Below are 20,601 nucleotides of genomic sequence, written 5' to 3'. Positions count from 1 at the left end.
CCCGCACCCCACGCTCTGTTGCCAGCCACCCTCACAGGCTGCGTATTCTATGTTCTCAGGATCCCCGTCTGCACGTTCCTTTCACTCCACATCCTTCCGGGAACCTCTGCAATCATAATAAACTATTGTTGCAGACCATTCACTCCAACTAAGCGCTTCAGAGCTGCACGGACAGTACGTCCTTCCAACTTTGCAACAGCCCTGTGAGACAGAATTGCTGTCCCCAGGTTACAGATGAAGAAACAGAGCACAGAGAGGCCAAGCACCTTGCCCTACATCACACAGCTCCTGAGTGCTAACGAGTTTTGAAGCTCAAGGTGAGTCCCTAGCTGGACGCCATCTCTCGCCCAGGCCCCCAGCTGTCCATCTGCTGCCCGATCTTCCCCTCAAAATGGATTTCAAGTAACTTCTCAAATAAAGTCCGTGCCTGGGAACAAATCCTTTTTTCATTCAATCAGTATTTATTGAGTGTAGGTAGCATTCCGGGCCCCATTCTAGGCTGGGGAGGGGGAGGTCAATGAACAAGACGGACAAGCTCCCCAGGTTCCTGGGGCTGATTGCCACCAAGGGACACGGGGGTGAGGCAGAGACTACAGACGGGATGAACGATCGATCACAGAGCTGCGTCCACAAAGATGTGTGAGATAAGATGATCGGCACCCCTAACACAGGGCGCCTCACCAGGATCAGCCCCAAGACACCTCTGGCCAGTTCTGTCCTGGACCCCACTCCAGCCCTCTGTGCCAGGCAGAGGTGTCCCCTCAATGCAGACAGAAACCCTGTGTCCACCCTTGCCTCAGCCCTCCAAGCTGATCCATTCATAAACTCTGCTCAGGCGCTGCCCCCAACACTGCTCACGGGGAGTCCCCTTCCATGGGCCCAGAGGTATGAGCTGCGGAAGCGGAGCTGGTGCCGCAGGGGGTGATGGGAGCCTGGCCACCAGTTCCGGAGCCCAGGTGCGTCCTGCCACCCTGATCATGCCCGGTTCTGGACATGCCCCTTGGGTTGCTGCTGGGCCCCCACCCTCCAGCTTGTTGAGAGCTTCCACAGGCAGCTCTGATCTCACCAGCAGGTATAAACCCCAGTGTGGACAGCCCCTGGGTGCCACATGCATTTCCCTCCCTTTTGTCACTCACGTCTCTTTCTCGATCAAAGAGACGTTCCCTCTGATCACACACGGAACAGTGCCCTGTGGCTCGGTCTCTCACACCACGTGAGGAACCAGGGCTGGGTGACTTCGGAGGGAAGACTCCTGCTGTGCACAGCTCCTTAGCCACCGGTGTCCCCAGGAAGCCCACGGCGGGCCCCCTGGGCCACGGTGAGGGTGCCAGGGCCTCTCCAGTCCATCGCCCCAACAGGAGTTGTCAAACTAACGAATGACACGTTCTTAGGTCACAGGATGTCCCCACAGCCAGGCCCTCGGGGTTTGATGAGCGTTTGCTTTGGCTCCTTGCGCCTTTTCTCATTTTCTTCTCCTTCTTTTCATTTTCTTCCTCTGCACCTCTCATCAATAAAGGTCACCGCGTTAAGGAAACGGCTTCTTTGGGAAGGATTTAGCTGCATCCTATTATAACCGCGTTGTCTTGTTCAGAAGCAGGTGGTATTACCTGTCAACAGGGTTTTGGACACAGCAAATAGCTGCCACCCAAGTCAGCAGAGGCTCCTGGGCAGATGAAGTGGCCAAAGGAGACAGCCCCTCCCCCCCAGAAGCCACTGCAAAATCTCATTTCCATCCCCTTGGTGGAGAAAGGACTGACTTATCGACAAAGACACTGAAACTCACTTGAGCGTTCCAGTAACCAGGCTGCGCTGAAGCAGAGACAGCCTGGCGGAGGCGAGCCCGGGCCCAGCCTCGCACAGCCGCGCACGAGCCCGGGGCATACGCCACCCAACTGCACGGAGCTCCCAGGCCCTCCAGCAGCCCCCCTGCATCCCCACGCCCAGCCTGCTGGTGCCCTGCCTGGAGCCCAGCCACGGACCCCCGCAAATTCCAGGGTTCTGCCAGAAACCAAACTTTCCCACTGATTCCGGGGCCCGGGGCGGGGGCTGGGCAACCTGGCAGAACAAAGGCTTTCCCGTGTGTGGCTGCATCGCACATTCCAGGTAAGCCACCAGATGTCACCACCACAGACTCTGGTCCTTTACTCTCTGGGTCCTGGGTCCCAGACAGCACCCCAGGGACTAAAGGAGCTCCGTGCAGAGCTCCATCACCACCTGGACGGCAGGCTGCTTTATGTGCTGTGGCTGAGCACTTGTTCTAACCAGTCAGCCGCTCAGACCCAGAACAGCTGAACTGAGAGTTAAGAGGACCCACGTCAGCTAGAGCCCAGCCCAGGCTACATGGTGGGCGCCCTCCTGTCCTCCAGCCCTTCCTGCATTCATGAGCTGTGGTATGTCCCTTGGGAGACTTGGGTCTGCAGTAACACACGACATTTTAGACGTCGCAGTGCTGCTGAAATAAGGTAGGTCTGCGGCTTTCAGCAGAGATTGAATGGCAGGTGGGTAATTTATGATGATTCTCGAGACCTGAACTATAATTATGAAGCATTTCTAGGTGTATATTCAGGATGCAAAGTGTAAAGAACCCAGAGCTAATGTTAATTTATTACTGACAGTCGTATATATAATAATATATCATCTCTTTTCATCTCACATTCCTTCTGACTTCCATCAAGCAATCGTTTCCTTCATTAATGAAATCAAGCCTTGTCATTATTCTTAATGACAAAGTCCCATTTTGAACCTGAAGGAGTCCTATCATTAAACTCCTTACTTCCAACTCCAGGCACCTGACTGAACTCTGGTTTTGCAGCAGGAAGAAACTCTCCTACAGAGCCAGGCAAGTGCCTGTCTGTCTTCTCAGCTGCAACGCCACATCCTCTCCCCCCTTTCAGCCTTCCCGCCTCCTCTCACTCTTTCACAACCTATCCTTTTTGGAGGCAGTATATTCAAAGTACACTTTTTTAAAGGTCAGGATAACAATTACAACTAAAAGAAATACAGGCTAACTCATCTCCTCCAATTTTCTGTGCTGTGCCAAAGTCTTACATGATTAATCTCTTCTCCCCCAAATTTCTAATCCTACCTTATTGCACCAAAGACAGGGTGTCCTTTCTAAGTATCCTGCCTGGGAATAAGTCAGTCTTCCCAAGTTCCCCCTGGTTTGACATCTCATTCACCTTACAACCAAGTCACCACCTTGGCAGCTTACTACCTGCATGGCCCTTGGGTGCTCCCAGAATGTTCCAGCTTGGATTCTCAAGCACACATCATGTATTATCAGACTTCAGAAGAAACAGACCCATGATGCTTGTAGAAGCAAAACCGTTAACCTCATCAACTAATTAATGGTCCGAAAGTGGAGTAAGGAGACATGTGAAGATAGGGATTCCGCTGTCTGGGCCACTGCTCTTCTAGGGACAGAATCAGATTCTGCCAAGTAGGTGCCAGATAACTGAGTAAGCAGTTTCCTATCTGCAGCGCTGAATCTTACTACAGTTGGTTAATTAAATCATAATAAACAACACTCAGTGAGAGGCCCACAAGTCCGATGAAACCCCGTCGAAATGTCTTTGCATTTCCCTGACTTGAAAACCTTCACTGTCCTTTTCTGGGCAGCTGTGTATAGAAAAGGGAAACTCTGAGATTTGGCTGCCCTGGTGTTTTTATGTTACCTACGTTCCTCTGTTGGACTCTGTATCTGAGACCTTGTCTGTCTTCAGGGATAAAGGTGCCCATTCTTCCATTAACACCCCTGTCTGCCCTGAATGGCTTCTTCCCATTGGTTTGACCTCTTCCAGGGACTTCAGTGAAGAGGTGTGTCAGTCAGCGGTGGCTGTCATGCTGCTGTAACAAACAGCTCCAAAACCTCAGGGATTCCCTCACCCTACAGGTAAATCACCCGGTCCCTCTAGAATTCAGGCTGAAACACCACTGGTCATCCAGCCAGCGGGAACGAGTACTCTGGACGTAACTCCCTGGCCACTAAATGCTCCAGGACGGACGGGACACCCCTCGCTCCCGCCCACAGTTCACAGCCAACTCCGGTCACAGGCCACACCCCTAAGCCAGGAGTTCCGTCTAACCTGGCGCTGACGGGGACTTGGAAACAGCCGGTGAATGCCGCAGGAGACTACTCAGGGACTTCACGCAGTCACTTACCTTCCTTCGCTCGGTTTAGAATTCTCTTATTTTCTCTAGATTATGGTTTCTCCACTACGTTTCTGCACTCCCTCCAATCAACTAACTCTCTGACTTCAGCTCTGCCCACCTTCAGACATTACCGCAGAAAAGCCTCTCTTTGGCGGGGTGCAATGGCCGAGGAGCATGAGTGTCGGCAGCAAAGGGAACGGGAGGGACTTGCACACTGATTGACCTCACAATCTCCCTTTCAGGTGTTTCTGGTTTGCTTTGATTTGTTTTTTCCTTCCGTCCTTCCATGCTTATCTCCTGCTCAGTCTCTGTTACTGAAAAAAATTACTCAAGCTTTCATTGTTCCCTTCTTCTTAGGTAGCTGATCCAATTGGCAAAACATTCCGTAAGAAAGCAGAACTCTAACTGCTGGTTTCCCACGCCCCAGGTGCAGGTGGAGGTGTACGGGGTACTCAGGCATCTCGGGAGGGACCGGCCTGTCCGAACAGTGACTGTAAGTTACGTGGGCTCCTCCTGCCACCTGCTGCAGGCTCTAGCGCACCTGCAAGTCCCCAGAGGCATCTCAGTCCATCACTACGGCCACACCTGCAGTTAACTGTCTTCCCGCTGTTGGTGGCCCGCCTGCTGTGTCCAGACCCAAGCACCCAGGGGCGTCCTTAATGCACCCAAGCCGCCCAGCATCCTGGGTGAAGCTGAGCGCAACGCTCCTCGCCGTGTGCCACCGGGTTAGCAGAGCTGCTCGTGACCCTGCGCGCCGGTCATGAACCAGATCCCCACGCAAGCAGCACGGTGCGCCCAGCAGACGGAGGCCCACAGCCCCTGGGAGGAGAGGAGCTCTTGCCCTGAAAACCCGCCAGCCCTCGGACAGAGGGCCCCGCCCGGCCCTGAGCGGGAGCCGGGAGCCCGGTCGGGCCTCTGCCTGCACTCCAGCCACCGAAGGGCCAGCCCGAGCAGAAGCGGCACGGAGTTCAGGGGCTGCAGCAGCGGCGCGGGCGCACAGACGCGGCGACGTGGGGAGACGCGGGCACCCACGCCGACCCCGCCCCGACGACCCCGAGGGCAGCGCGGCCGCCTCGGGAGTCCAAACGCCGCCCTCACCTCCCCGCGCCCGCCCAGCCCGGTCCTCGCGAGCCTGTGGGCGTGGCCTGAGCGCCGCCCCGCCCGCCTCGCGAGCCTGTGGGTGTGGCCCGGGCGCGGCCCCGCCCCGCTCGCCTTTAGTCACCTGACCGCCCGCGGCTCACGTGACCGGGCCCGTGCCGCCATCTTGGCGCTCCGGTGAGGAGCCGGAAAGCGGGAGAGGGGCTCCGTGCGGCGGGAGCGCGGCGGGAGAGGCCGGGGGCGAGAGCACGGGGGCGCCCGGCCGGCCCCAGCAGGCCCGCGGAGCAGCAGCCGCCGCCCAGCCGCAGGTACCGTGCCCCGGGGCCGCCCCTCGCCGCCGCGGGCCATGTGCGCTGGCCCCTGCAGCCCGTGTGCGCCCGCGGCGAGGCCCCGCAGCCGTGCCTGTCCCGGAGCTGCCGGCCGTGGGGCGAGTGCCCGCCCCGTGAGACCGGGGCGTCGGGCGGGCGGCCCGCGTGGGGGAGGGACAGGCCGACCGCCCCCGCCGGGGCCCCCGGCTTGCGTGCGTCCGCGCCGTCCCCGCGTGGCGCTGCCTTCGGGGGCAGAGCGAGCGCTCTCTGCTCTGGCGGCGAGCGTGGCCGTGGCGACGTGGCCGGGCGACACGGACGCGCGACCCTTGGTCTCCCAGGGCCTTTCCAGCGGGAAACGGGCGGGAGCTGCGCGGCCGGGCGCGGGACCTCCCGGCGTCTCGCCGTTCGATGCCCCGGGGCCCTTGCACGCGGCGCCGTTCCAAGTTTGCGCAGTTGCCCTGTGAGCCGTGTTTCCCGTGCGGGGTGGAAGCGCGGCGGCCGGTTCCTCGTTCCTGACCCGTTCGGAAGGGGCGTCGCGCCCGCGTTGGGGGGTTCCCGGGCCGGTCCTTGGTCACGGGCACGAAGTCCGCGGGCCTGCGTAGCCGAGCCGCGCCGTTGGCGTCACCCGACTGGGTTCCTTCTGACGCCGGAGGCTGAGCGCTGTTTCGGAGCCCGGCAACGATTATGTCTTACCAAGTCGGAGGGGAGTGTGAGGCCCCACGTTCCGACGGCTGGCCCGAGGGACTGTCCCTGTCCGAGCCGCGCCCTGAGGGCCCTGTCCCCCGGGAAGCCACCGGGCGCCACACCCGCAGTAGCCCTGCTTCCCGCCCTTGGTTCTCACCGAGAAGTGAGAGGGGCGCGCGCTGAGGATGGACAGGTTCGGGGTCAGACGCTTGGAGCCGATTCTTAAGTCGCTTATTACTTGGTCCCGTGAGCCTAGTGTCCCTCCTCCGCAGAACGGCCATTCAGGGCGCCAGGAGCCGCACGAGAAGCCGCACAGCCAGGCCCCAGGTGCTCGCTAAGGTCAGATCCACGTACCGGCTGACGCTCCTTAGACCTCAGGGTCCCCTGCAGCTCCCCAGCTAGACTGTCGCCCCAGCCCGATGTCAGCGGCGACACTGAAGGCTGCGAGTTGGTGCACTTCTGGCGTGGACGCTCAGTTTCTTCTTCGTGGCAGTTACTAATCACATGAAGCTAAGAAGACTTGAATTCAAATACATTGAAGCTGACGTCAGTACGGTAAAGCTATAAATAATGTGTATACGATTTCGGGGCGATTTTTTACAGACTGTTTAGGTTTCGGGGACACAGAAGTTCATCCAGCTCCACTCCTGGTTGCACAGCCGAGGAAGCAGCGACCTGCCGTAGGTCCCGCAGCCGTCGGGGCTCCTCTAGGGGAGGAGGCCATGAGCTGACGTCCCCTGCTGCCTGTTGGTGGAACAAAATAAATGTTTTGTGTTTTAGGGTTACAGTAATCTGGAAGAATGGGGAGTTGGCCTTTACTTCTATGGCAGATTTTTCTAGTTGGAAAAGAGCAAAGTCTTAGTCTGAAAAAAGGGTCCTTTATAACACACTGAACTGTCTGTACATACACAGAAAGTTCCAGCCTTTCTCCATCCCGGTGAGGCCACCGTGAGTTGTTCAGCTTGATTTTATTTTCGTTACCATACTGACTGCTATATACCTGCAAGAAACTAATTAGTTATACAAATAAACCAAATGGAAAAGTGCAAAGAAATAAAGACAGCTGAGTTAATTTGGATCATTTTTAGCAAAAGATGTTAGTTATACACTTTTACCTGTGGAATACTGTTGTCTGGGAAAAATTGGAGACTCGGTAGAAAAGGAGATAGAACTTTTGTGGTCGGGTACAGTTGTAACATTTGGATGCATTTCGTCTAATGTTTTGCATGAAGGCTGCAAACAAGAAACCCCCGTTTTGCTGATGCCCCTTGCCCTGCCCTGTCCTGTCCTGTCACAACGGTCTCTCCACCCGCCCCGAGATAGCGTGCATGTTCCCACTTACGAAAACGTGCTGTTGCGGCTGTTCTCCTTCTCAGTCTCACGCTGTCAGCAGATGGCACCCTCACAGCTGGACCATTCAAGGTGTATTTTACAAAGATGCTCCTAGTCAAGGAGCAGGACCGGGGTAGGCAGACCCCAGGGATAACATGTTACCTGGAGCAGATTGGGGGAGGGCGAGGGCCCAGAGTCAGAGCCTCCTGCAGAGCAGCCTGCCTGGAGGGAGGAAGCTGGGGACCATCTCCTGATGGCATAGCTCCCGAGCCGGGCCCAGGGACACACTCAATCCCTCCTGGGGCAGACAGCCTGGAGGGGCCAATGGTGACATCGTTTGGGATTCAGCATATGCCTTACCTCTTGAAGGAACCTTTGCTCACCTTTCTAGACCAGAAGAGCTCTCCTCTCAGTTAGGATTTGATTATTCCCTGTCTGAGCCTTCTGGCGTTTTTACCTCGTGTACTGTTGCGTTGTTTAAAAATGGTTAATACTTTTAAACTTCAAAATAGATTTTTCTTCTTCACTCATCTTGGTTCTTATCTATGAGTACCATAAATTTAAAAACTTTCCATTCTTCCCGGTACTTTGCTTGGTCCCTTGCACCTAACAATTTTTCTCTGTAACTTTCTATTTTAAAAATGTAAGCAGTTACACAGGCAGAACAGTATCGTCACTCCTCGGTGCTGGACAGCCTGCTGTCGTCCTCTGTCCTCGCTCTCCCACCAGCCTTTCTCCATGGCCGCGTTTCTCACCGTCGCTTTTACGTTGATCTCTTGGAGACCGAGCTTAGTTTGCAGTTTATCATAATTCATGTTGCCGTCATTACTGAGACAGTGGGATTATATTTGTTGTGTTTATTTTCACCTCTTACTATTCAAATTTTCCTTCACTTGACATGCCATCCTACATATTTATGCACATTGGTGGCCTAAGTGAACTTCTGCGAACCTGTAAAGAGTTGGCCTTAAGGTCACCCTAACACTGTCTTTGTAGACGTGAGTGTGAGCTGTGGAAGCTGTTTAACAGATTCTTTGTTTCCATGAGACTTGATTTCTGTGCGGGTTTCACATGTGTGCCTGCACTGGCTCTTGGGCATGTCCTGGTGTTCCCATGCTGTCGTGTGTTTCAGAGTTGCAGTTCCCGTACTTACCCCATGTGTGGCAGCCTCCCCGGCCAGACCTGTGGACGCCCCCTGCGGGTCCCCGAGCATGCGCTGCTTTCAGCAGGAGTGTCGGATTGTTTTCTTTGTGTGTTTTTTTTTGAGGGGAGGTGACTGTTCCTCTTCATTTCACCTCCTTCTCAAGGTGCTCACTGAACGATCACAGGGGACAGTGGGCCCGCTCTGCCTCCCTCCTCTTCCTCCATGGAGTGCAGAGGGACAGCGTGCATCACCTTTGTCACCTGGGGGTGTGCAGTGTTCCCCTCCAGGGTATGGGTCGGCCTGCAGAGCTCACATTCCTTGGGGGGGAGGCCTGAGGTCTGCAGCAGAGCAGTCTTGTGCAAGAGCTGGAAGGTTCCAGGGTTCCTGTCATCACTCTTCCTCACGTCATCGGAGTCTGCAGTGCCAGCAAAGAATGCAGCCTTGAGTGAAGGGTCCGCAGGGGACCCAACGTTCACATGAGAGCCACAGCGCCCCTTGACCTAAAAATATGGACTGTACAGGCAGTGAAGTGACTTAGAAAGTCACAGAGGGCCTTTCTAGAGAAACAAATTGTTCTCACATTAGTCCCTGTTTAGTGACTGAAGTCAGGTGTAGAGACTTCTTCCTGCGTGAGAACGATGTAAGGGACACGTAAGATGTTCTCAGATGTGGTTTTCAGCATCGTGGTGGTGCAGAAGCAGTACCTCTGGGTTTTGACCCTTTCTGGGCTGGTGACACACGTGAGATGCTCTCCCGTGACTCTGGACCACGCAGCTCCAGGCCAGCCCCGCGATCGCGAAGCTGAGCAGCCCAGACTCTGCAGTGTAGTATCAGGTGCTTTTCCAACTTGGGAGTCGGGAGTCAGTCTGTCCTCCTGAAAGGTAATGCCCTCAGGTGTTCAGGGGGGAGAGTGGTGCTGCTGCGGGCCAGAGTGCATCCCCCACTGTGAGTGCCCTGGAGACGGGGGAGTGCCGAAGCCCGGAGGAAAGCGTTTGCATCTTTGCCTGATGCGGAGGGGCCTAGTCGCAGAAGGTTGGTGTGCCTGAGAGCAGAAGGCCAGGAGAGGCCCTCGCTGCAGCGAAGGGCTGTGGGCGAGTGTGTGGAAGCCGTCAGCACTGGGGGTCCATAGCAGGGGCCACAGCTCGCCTCTGGAAACGAGAAGTCCCAGCCTGTGGCTGGGGTTTAAGAATAGTGTTGTCTGCGGTCGACAGTGAGGGCCACTGAAACTGTGCTGGCGTTTAGTGAATGCTGTAAGGTGCCAAAACGCACCTGGAATACGGAAAAACAACACTTGCTGGAAAAAAGCCTGAACTTAAAAATGTCATCCAAGTGAACCAGTTAATCTCTCCTTAAGCCCAAGGAAATGTTTGGAATGAAAGCTACGTCAGGAAATAAGAGTATGGTTTAGGCGGAAGGCAGCTGTAGGTCTTTTCTGTGGAGGGACTTCCCTGGCCCAAGAGCGCCGCTTTCTAAGAATCCGTGCGTGGGGGGGCCCGAAGCACAGTGCGGATGTCCGCTGTTTATCTTTGATGCCTTTCCCTCTCAGGAAAAAAAAAAACATGCCCGAGTGATAGTTGACCACTAATATGACCTCTGGGAAAAGCCACAGCGCAGTTTGTGGTTTGTCCCCAGGAAGATGAAGGAAGTAAAAGGAGGAACCACGGCGTTGCTTTTGTTCAGTTTCTTGTGCATAGCGCTCCTCAGCACCCACCGTGCCCTTTCCAAGAAGTTAATTACTCTGGTCTCACAGTTCTGAAGATCGGCAGAGGAAGAAAGCAAATTTATGGTTTTAGTAAAAAACTACAATTCTGTTTGGTGTAGGAAATTATACTGGTTCCAGGGATGCTATTTCATGGCGCCCTGAGGTGGCTCCACAGGCCCTGGGCGTGGCTCTGTCCCCTCAGCCAGGTGCGCAGAAGAGGGGGTACCGACTGGGGCCAGCTGGCTGTCGGGGGGAGGAAGTGAAGGAAGAAGGAGGTGCAGGTTGTTAGTCGTACCCGCAGGATGAAAGATGGCGAGCGCTCCACCCTCCGCCCTGACAGGAGCCAGCACCCCCAGGAGGACTTGTGAGCTGGTCCCCTCGGTGGGGGGCGGGGCGTTCCTGCGTGCTCCCAGGGAAGGGACTGGGTCAGCTTGCACCCCGGCTCGTCCCGTTTCCTGGGCTGCACCCCTGGGCCTGCCCTGTGACCTGCATCTCTTGTCTGTTCCCCGTCCTAGGTATGGAGGAGAGCAGCGGCGTCGCCCTGCTGGTGCCCGACATCGGGGAGCAGGAAGCCGTCCTGACGGCCGAGACTGTCATCAGCTCTTCCCTGGAGATCGATGAGCAGGCCACAGCAAAAACAGACCCATTAATCCATGTTATTCAGAAGTTAAGCAAGATAGTGGAACACGAGAAGTCACAGAAATGTCCTTTAATTGGGAGAAAACGCTCGCGTCCAAGTGCTGGGGCCTGCTCTCCGGAAACCCAGGAGCCCGGGGAGGCCCCGGCAAAGGCAGCCCCGCCCGCCGCTGCCCCTGTCAGGAGGGCCGCGCCGCCGCAAGCTCCTTCTAGCCCCAGCCCCTTCGCCCAGAGTGACGGGAAGGCGATGTCTTACCAGTGCAGCCTGTGCCAGTTCCTGTCCCCGTCCTTCTCGGTGCTGAAAGAGCACATCAAGCAGCACGGGCAGGAGAACGAAGTGGTCCTGATGTGCTCCGAGTGCCGTGTTACGTCCAGAAGCCAAGAGGAGCTCGAAGCTCACGTGGTCAATGACCATGAGAACGATGCCAACAGTCCCGGTCAGCCCAGAGCCCCGCTGTGCGTGAGCGCCCCTAGCGCTGTGTGTCCAGGACCCACCGAGAGGAAGGGCAGGGCCACTCCCGACCCCCCTGTGGGGGCGAGCAGTCCACAGACGCACACTGGCCCTGCTGCGTCCAAGGCAGACGTGGGGAGGAGGCAGTGGTACGCCTACGAACAGTACGGCATGTATCGCTGCTTGTTCTGTAGCTACACGTGCGGACAGCAGAGAATGTTAAAAACACATGCTTGGAAGCATGCCGGGGAGGTGGACTGCTCCTACCCAATATTTGAAAATGAGCGTGAGCCCCTGGGTTTGCTGGATTCTTCCACGGCTGCTGCTCCTGGCGGGGTTGATGCTGTGGTCATCGCCATTGGAGAGAACGAGCTGAGTATCCACAACGGGCCGTCGGTGCAGGTGCAGATCTGCAGCTCAGAGCCGCTGTCCTCGGCGTCTGCTTCAGAGCAGGGTGCAGAGTCCAGGCACCTTGGTCTCAGTCAGCCGGTGACCCTTGACCCTAACGAGGAGGACATGCTCGAGGTGATCTCTGATGCAGAGGAGCATCTGATGGCCGACAGCCTCCTTTCATCGGCACAGAAGATCATCAGCAGCAGCCCCAATAAAAAAGGTCACGTGAACGTGATAGTGGAGCGCCTGCCGAGTGCTGAAGAACCTGTGTCCCAGAAACCGTTCCTTGTGAGCGCTGCTGTCGAAGAGAGGGGCAGTCTGCGCCCGACAGAAGCCCAGGCAAGGTATGAAGGGAGAGGTGACACTTACCGTGCTGACCAGTGCACTGTCGATATTGGGGGCCTGATCATAGGCTGGAGCAGCACAGAGAAGGAGGAGAGCGAGTTACTCCATCAGGGACTGGCCCCTGATGAGAATGCACCCCCGGGTCGAAGGAGGACAAATTCCGAGTCCCTAAGATTACACTCGCTAGCGGCAGAAGCCCTGGTCACCATGCCTATCAGGGCTGCTGAGCTAACGAGAGCCAACCTTGGGCATTATGGCAACGTCACGCTCTTAGACCCAGACACTGGGCAAAGGCAGGTTGATGGCACACTGGCAGCATATTCCAAAATGATGTCACCACTTAAGAACTCTTCAAATGGAGTGGCCAGTTTTAACCAGAGTGGCTGCCCCTTGGTGGCCCTCCCAGAGGGCAGGCAGGGATTGTCTGACGGGCAGGTGAAGACGGGCATCAGCCTGTCCTTGCTCACTGTCATTGAGAAGCTGAGGGAGAGGACGGACCAGAATGCTTCGGACGAGGACATCTTGAAGGAGCTGCAGGACAATGCGCAGTGCCAGCCCGGCGGCGAGGCGGCCCTGGCGGGCGGTGGCGTGGTGGAGTACGTCCCGAATGCCGAGCGGCCCTACCGCTGCCGCCTCTGCCACTACGCGAGCGGGAACAAGGGCTACATCAAGCAGCACCTGCGGGTGCATCGGCAGAGGCAGCCCTACCAGTGTCCAATCTGCGAGCACGTGGCGGACAGCAGCAGGGAGCTGGAGGGCCACATGCTGCACCACTGCAAGGCCCGGCTGCACCAGTGCCGGCGCTGCGCGGAGGCCTTCCACTACAAGGTATGTGCGGGGCCCCGGCACCTCCAAGCAGGGGTGGGCGTGGGGGGTCCGGTCCACCCCATATGGCATGGATCAGGAAAAAGGCCCGGGGGTCCCTGCTGATGAACATCACTGGGGACCGAAATCTGGGCATCAGGACTTGAGGGGTGTCTCTCCCTGCCTGCCACCTCCCTAGCGGCTTCTGCTCCTTGCTTTCATGGTTTAGTGTGTCTTTTCACGTGCGAGGGAAAGCGCAGTAGAGAGTAGCATACACAGCACATCTGGTTACACACATTTAACCCCACATCAGCAATGCAAGAAATACCAGCTTCTCGTCACCCATGGCCCCAGAGTGCAACTCACTCCAGCTGCTGCACAGCTGACCTATGAGACTCCTCTCATTGCAGAAGGAAAGACAGGCTGACGGGCTTACGGAGGAGCAGCGCAGTGGACAGAGAGCCTCGCATTAGCTTCCTGGGCGGCCAGGGCTCGCGAGGGTTGCTTTCACTCTGGGACTTTAACCTTGCGTGAGACCCTGAAACCTCAACCAGCAAGAAATGCTGCTTTGTGGAGAAAACCTGTGTTCTTTAGGTCATTGGTTGAGGACTTTTTTCTTCAGTGTGCCAGTTGACTCATAAGAAATTTTTTCGCAGTGTTCTAAGGGGCTGCCTGGGAGGCAGGGCTGGACACTTCCAGATTACTGAAAGTCGGGGTCTGGCTGGGAGGCAAAGCCACTCAGATTGCCTTCCTGGGCTGGGGTGGCCTCAGGCCACTGGATGGGGGTGGGTGGTGGCCGGCATGGGGGGGGGGGGGGGGGCAGGGCGGGTGTCAGGCAGGTTCCAGGAGGGCCTGGCGCCACTAGAGGAAGAGGGTGTCCTTGCAGAGGCCGGCAGCGGGACGTTCCTCTGGGGCTCTGGGTGGTGCTGAGCACGCGCACACCATGCAAAGACCCAAGATGGCCGCCCGTCTCTCCAGAGCGTGGGAAGAGCTGCCTTCTGACAACCCCCCAGGTGTGTTTCTCCCCACACGCTGTCAGACGCGTCCCATGATCTTTCAGCACGTTTGCTTTTGCGACATTAGAGATGTGCTCCCGGCCATGAAAGCTGTACTCCTTCCATGGCCGCTTGTACCTGCAGGCGTGTCCGTTGGAAACTGCCTGTTAATTTCTCTCAATGTTTAGAGCCAGCTGAGGAGCCACGAGCGAGAGCAGCACAGCCGTCCGGACACAGCGTCAGCGGCGGCTTCTCCCGGGCCAGGGCTCCCCGGGGACGCGGCCGAGGCGGAGTGCGCCCAGGAAGGTGCGTGTGCGTGTCCCCCAGGCTGCCCTGGCTTGCACCCCGGGGTGGTTTTCAGGACTCCTGCTGTGCACTGCGGGTGTGAGAGAACCTGATCGCTCTTCCCAGGAAGCTCTGAGACCAAAGTACTCAGCTTCACCTTGTAGTGCATGTGACAGTGACCTTTCTGCTGTCCTCCTAGAGCCAAGTGCAGTGTAAACCCTTAGGTGACGTGCCAGCAAGCCAGGCAAGCTGCAGCGTAGACACAGCGCCCCTCCTTCCCCCTGAACCAGCTGCCCTGCTGAGAGCAGCTCACGGACGGCAGGTCCCCACCTCAGACCCTGAGCGAGGCCCCTGACGTGATCTTCATCTTAACCAGGTGTGACTGCCAGGTGTCATCTGCACCAGGTCTTCTAATGTACATGTTAGTACCCGTTGACCGAGTTCCTGCTGATGAGGACTGTTAGAATCAAAAGATGAACCAGATTGCATGAAAAGGCAGCACCTCACCCAATAACTGGGATAAAGCTGCTGAGCTGTGCTGCCTTGTGTCTCAAGTGGGTGCCTCAGTGTCTGTGGGAAAGAGGATGTACTGGGGTGACTTTCCTTTTAGGGTTTCCCGGGAATTAAAGTTAGAAATAACTGCAGAGTAAAACGCCTTCCTGAAATGTTCATTAAATTACACCCAAGAAAACGTGTTTCTGCAAGACCTGGTCCGACACCACTGTGACACCAGACACCCTTGTCAGGCAGGTGTCCCTGCAAACGCCTCCCAGACGCAGGACTCGGAGACAGAGCACCTGCCCGTGGAGCGACGGCTGAGCTGCACCAGGCGGCTCCTGCTTACAGAGGAGCGGGGGCCCACTCGAGTTCCTTGTGCTTCCACATCCTGTAAAAGGGGGCACTGCAACAGTTGATGTCTTGGCACCGGGGTCCCCAGTGACGGGAGAAAGTCCGTCCTCCCCAGCGGCACCCCCTGCGGTGGACCAGCGCTGGAATAGGTTTTCTGCACCGTCTTCAGAAGCAGTAACCTAACACTGTCCAAGTGGGTTGTAAACAATTTTAATAAAAAGGTTAATATGAGCTCAAAATTAAAGTAACCAGTTCATGATTTTAGAACAAGCTCCACTGCATTCGTGTCTCCACCATGTTCCACGTGGCAGCCTCCTGAGCTGCATGTGGTGCTCACAGGGCAGGCCCTGCCGCCCCAGCCAGTCCACTCCATGTGTTCCTCAGTGAGATCTGAATAAGTTGTCTTTATTGCAAACTTGCAATTTGCCCAGCACTGTGAGCACAGGTCCCTGTCCACAAGGAGTCCACAGCTTGTGACACATCAGGGACTTCCCACAGAGGCCAGGAAACCATGGGCATGGTGGAGGGAGCACACAGTGCCCGGGTGCACAGAGCTGCGCTGGGGCACTCGGAGTCTGGGCTTGTTGATGAGAAAACCAAGTCCTCTAGAGGGGACAGTTTCCTCTTGGTCACCCGGTGCTAAGTGGCAGCAAGGACAAAGCCCCAAAGTCTTGAGCTGAGGCCCAGTGCACCCCACCCCATCCTCCGGAAACTGCTGGTGGCAGCCCAGCCTCTCGTCCTGCGCCGTGTGCAGTTTCACCCGTGGGGACTCCGCTGCAGTGCTTCACGCACAGCCGTGCCCTGGCCTTTCCGCTTCGTTTCCAGGGGCTTCTGAAACGGTTGGGAACAGCGCTACTTATCATCAAGTCCAAGTTTCTAACCTACCAATGAAGAGTGGTACTTAGGTTATCGTCATGGGTAGTGTGTGTATTAACGTAATAGATCTATACCAGGAAATTAGGACATTGTGTTGTGCCTGGCAAAAGTAGTTGCTAGCAAAAGAAACTACTGCATTTTAGAGAGCTTAAATTTCCTTTGTGCCGGCGCTCCGCCGTCTGCACTGTGGCATGCTGTCCCCGGGCTCTGCCCTGCTCTGCTCTGTCCAGCTTCGGGCCCGCTGTGTCCTGAGAGGGGCATGGCCGGCTGTGGCAGTGGGTTGCTCACAGGGTGAACAAGGAGTTGGGCGTCTTCAGTAGCAGTTTCCGGGCACACATCACGCAGCCTGTGGTCTCGAGTTCTCCCAGGTTCAGGGGCCCAGCCCTGCTGCAGAGTGACCTGTGGGTTCAGGGAGCTGCCTGTTCACATCCATTAGGACCTTTGTCCTTGCAACCTGCCAGGCTGCTGGCTGTCACTGCACAGCGTTGACACGTAACAGCAAACGGACTGACAGCTGACAGTTATAAACGGGAATCCCACAGACTGAAGAGGCACTAGGCTGTTTGTATTGTTTGTTACATACACTTTGTAGCCACCCCTTGATAATACTGAATTCTGGTATTGAGGTACAGATTGTTGGCAAATCGCTGTTTCCTTAAGACAATATCCAACATTGATTAGACTGATACCTTTCACATTAACAGAGGCACTAGTTAATTCAGCTGCTTCTAGTCAGCAGAACAGCCAGCATCAAGCTCCTTAGGTTAGACTTTTGTACAAGGTTATGTAAGAACCATCCCAGTGTATCTGTGTCTGCAGATCCGGTGACGGTCAGCTTGTATCTGCTGATAGTCTGGGAAGAGCCGTGTTCAAGCTTGTTAACTTGATCAGACGGTGAGAAAGCCTAGGCTGAGGTGCCGGTGCTGTGTGGTGTCTGCACTCCTTAGCAGTGGGATGTGGGTGCTGCCAGTGGAGGCCAATGAAGGCGTGTCACTAAAACTCTGCCATCCCTTGTCTAGAGAACAAGCCTTCGGGCCCGAAACAGTACCGATGTGACGTGTGTGACTACACAAGTACAACGTACGTGGGTGTCAGAAACCACAGACGAACACATAACTCGGACAAGCCCTACAGGTGAGTGACGGTCCTGGGGTTCTGAAGTCATTAAAGAGCCATATACGTGTTTGAACACAGGTTAAGCACTAAGAAACTTTCACATACTGGTTTCAAGAGTGTTGTTTAGCCCTGGCCAGCGTGGCTTTGTTGGTTGAAGCATCGTGCCATGGACCGAAAGGTCGTGGGTTTAATTCCCAGTCAGGTCACGTGCCTGGGTTACAGGTTTGATCCCTGGTCAGGGCACCTACAAGGCGGCAAGCAGTCGATGTTTCCTTCTCTCTCTCCCTCCCTCCCCCACCCTCCCTCCTTCACACCCTCTCTAAAAAACAATGGAAAAATGTCCTCGTGTACCGTTCAGTTTGTTAAGGAATATGAATGAGAAAGCTGCAGTCCTAGGACAGGAGCCGTGCTTTCTGGTTGAAATACGGGGAGATGCCCATGTCTGTCAGTTTTGTGCTTTTTGGTTTCATAAAATTAACATGGCAATTTGGGTACTGAGTGCTCAGTATCCCAGCAGAAGATTCTTAACTCTTAAAAGCAATAAAATTCCCTGTGAAAGGTTCTGCTTTTGGGCAAAATGGGGAGGGAGGGGTGAACAAGTGAGCAGAGAGGATGTGAGGGCAAGAACTTACTCAGGATGACATGATATCACACATCTGTCAGAACACACAGAACATACAACAGACAACCCTGATGTCAACTACAGCTGACCCTGAACAAGGCGGGTTTGAGCCGCAGGCATCCACATAAACAAGGTTGGGGACCCATGTTCCTAACGCACTCCCCACGCCCATCAAGGGTCAGCTGTACAGACTTGTGTTACGTGCTGATGTCGGTGCATGATGGTAACGGTGTTCCCCACTGACGTGGGACGTCACTGGACGGGGACTGGAAAACCCAGCAGTGCCCTGAAAGAACATCATTCTTCTGAGGGACGTCAGCCCAGACTTCAGCAAGCGCTCCCGTGGGGAAGACTGTTCTTACTCCACCTAGAAGTTCTTTAAAGGTTATTAGGAACTCTGTAAAGTGTTGGAGCTTTTCAGGACTGTTTTCATTCTCTGTGGATCTGTAAATAAGCACATAGTTCATGTAATTAAGTTTTGTTTCCTTAAAAAATAGAGGGATGTAGAGTATTTTGTGTATTTTTGTGTTTGTAGTTAAACAGTTTGGAGCATAGAGTTAGTATATTACTATATGAGAAACCTTCCAAAACACTAATATCTGAAGTAACCTGGGGTGTTTGTCTTGGTTTTTATAAGTTTTCCATAATATAAGATACTTCATTCCATTGCTTCCAGGACATCTTAGCCTCTGAACTCATGTCTCTTAGAGTCAGCGGAGTCTGAGGCCTCACGGGCCTCGGGAGCAGGGACTCAGTAACGGGCCAGAGTCACTGCTGGGAAGTGTGACGTGGCTCCTGTGCCGCCCCCCTGCTCCAGGTGCTCCCTGTGCGGGTACGTGTGCAGCCACCCCCCGTCCCTGAAGTCCCACATGTGGAAGCACGCGAGCGACCGGAACTACAACTACGAGCAGGTGAACAAGGCCATCAACGACGCCATCTCGCAGAGCGGCAGGTACGTCCCCGCCCGCCGTGGGGGTGAGTGCAAGGCTGCGTTCCGACCAACTGAAGGTCTGGTGCTTTTGTTTGGCTCTTAAGGGTCCTAGGGAAGCCCCTGGAAAAGCCGCCCCTAAACAGCGGTGAAGAAAGCGCCGGCGCGCCCACTGCGGGTCTGGACAGCGCGGCGCCTGCCTCCGAGCTGGCTCCCCAGGCGCCCCCCAGGAGCGCGCAGCGGGGCCCCGCAAGCCCCGCCTCGTGCGGCTCAGACAAGGACTCGGGCGCGGCCCCTCCAGGGACGGAGTACTGCGTCCTGCTCTTCTGCTGCTGCATCTGCGGTTTCGAATCGACCAGCAAAGAGCACCTGCTGGATCACATGAAGGAGCACGAGGGTGAGATCGTCAACATCATCCTGAACAAGGAGCACGGCACAGCTCTCAGCACGAGCTAGGCACTGCCCGGGGCCCCTCCCGCCGCCATCGGCCTCGGCGCCTTGGACCGCTGGCCCGGCCCAGGAGGGGGCCGTGGGCGGGACTTACGGAAGTGACAGACGTGGTTTTGGAACCAAGTGGGTGGGTGGAGGTAATAACTATTCTGAGTGAGGGGAAATGGGCTGGGGAGGAAGCGAAGCTGTAACCCTGTATTAACCCTGTTACCTCTCGTTAACGTCCAGCGTGTTTATTATTAAAAGCTTATAGTGTAGAAATGCAAGCGAGAGTTAAGGGAGGGTTTTTCGGGAACCGCTTTAAACCCCGTCGTTATAAAAGTGTCACAATCTCAAGCAGAGCTCGGTTTTCTTCCTTGGCAGTTGGGCAGCCAGCTCTGGGGTGACACTTCCTGGGCGTGGGGGGAAGTGGCTTTCGGAGCACGGGCTTTGGGGCCATCTGCCTAACCCTTCCCCCACACTGATAACTCATCAGGTAACCTAAGAAATACTGCTTTACTCCTTTAAAAAAGGGCGGAGGAGAGACCTCAATCCAAAGCTAGATTGTAAATAGGCATTTAAGGAGTAAATGACTGTCTTAAATTTACAGAGGAGTTCCTCTGGGCACAGGAAGAAATAGGTGAACCCACCAGACCCAGCCAAACCCCAGCTGAAACACAGGCCTGTCCCCTCACAGAGGCTCCATTCGTGGGGGACGGGCCACAAGGTGACCTCGGCAGCTTCACAGGCTTCCAGTCCCTGCCAGCCCAGACCGAGCATTTCTCTGAAAGTCCATGAAAGCAAAGTGCAGGCTTGAACTCGACCATCAGTCCTTGGGAAGAGTTTGATCTCCAAAATGAAAACCATTTGAGAGAGAAGGGCTAGATCCAGTGTCCCCTTAAAGTGAGGGCTGCTTTGAGATTTTACTTTCCTGGAGCTAATTGATGTCATTAGCATATGTGGTGTAATCAAATGTGGCTAAAATATACTGAAAATCCTGGTGGTTTTAAAACTTTAACAACAAGCAACACTGGCAAGTCTACAGGGTTTCTCCTCTCTAGGAAATTCCTTCCTCCGCCTGCAGTAGGACCTGGGAAACCTGCCGGCCTGCTTCTGCTTTAAAGCACGCCATCAAATAGACGTGGTTCCTCCTCGTGTGCACATTTTGATTATAATGTAGGGGTTTTTGTTTGGGCTTTTGTAGTTTTGTCATTTATTTATGCCTTGTTTTGTTAAAGTAAAATGTGCCCACAAGTCGGGGCAGCGCCGCATGCCAGCCTGCCTCATGGTGCTCGTCCCGAACCGGCCCCGCTGCTGCCAGAGCCCCGGCCACGGCGCCGGTAGACTTGGGAAACGGCGAGGACAGAGTTGTTGAATGTGATGCTCTGTAGACTCACTTTAGGAAAGAATTCTCTTCCCAGAGTCCAGGTGTAAACTGAGGTAACGTTTTTA

General features: G+C 55.5%; 1 protein-coding gene across 1 annotated transcript; it reads left to right on the top strand.

The window, feature by feature from the left end:
- Positions 1–5,404: 5,404 nt before the first annotated feature.
- Positions 5,405–19,506, top strand: ZNF507 (zinc finger protein 507). Its single transcript, XM_090259618.1, has 7 exons — positions 5,405–5,558; positions 6,515–6,792; positions 10,936–13,073; positions 14,233–14,350; positions 17,074–17,188; positions 18,610–18,744; positions 18,828–19,506. The coding sequence occupies exons 2-7, from the start codon at positions 6,747–6,749 to the stop codon at positions 19,174–19,176; spliced, it is 2,901 nt and encodes a 966-aa protein (XP_090115744.1). The 5' UTR covers positions 5,405–5,558; positions 6,515–6,746; the 3' UTR covers positions 19,177–19,506.
- Positions 19,507–20,601: the final 1,095 nt, after the last annotated feature.

The sequence above is a fragment of the Furipterus horrens genome, unplaced genomic scaffold (genome assembly GCF_987537825.1).
Source record: "Furipterus horrens unplaced genomic scaffold, mFurHor1.1.pri manual_scaffold_13, whole genome shotgun sequence".
Lineage (NCBI taxonomy): Eukaryota > Metazoa > Chordata > Mammalia > Chiroptera > Furipteridae > Furipterus > Furipterus horrens.
This window is presented reverse-complemented; position numbering and strand designations above follow the sequence as displayed.

What these genes read in the sequence shown, in the direction of transcription:
- ZNF507 (XM_090259618.1), top strand. Translation starts at nt 6,747, where the DNA reads ATGAAGCTAAGAAGACTTGAATTCAAATACATTGAAGCTGACGTCA. An exon ending in AACTCGGACAAGCCCTACAG is followed by an intron (nt 17,189 to 18,609) that starts GTGAGTGACGGT and finishes CCCCTGCTCCAG; the next exon opens with GTGCTCCCTGTGCGGGTACG. An exon ending in GCCATCTCGCAGAGCGGCAG is followed by an intron (nt 18,745 to 18,827) that starts GTACGTCCCCGC and finishes TTGGCTCTTAAG; the next exon opens with GGTCCTAGGGAAGCCCCTGG.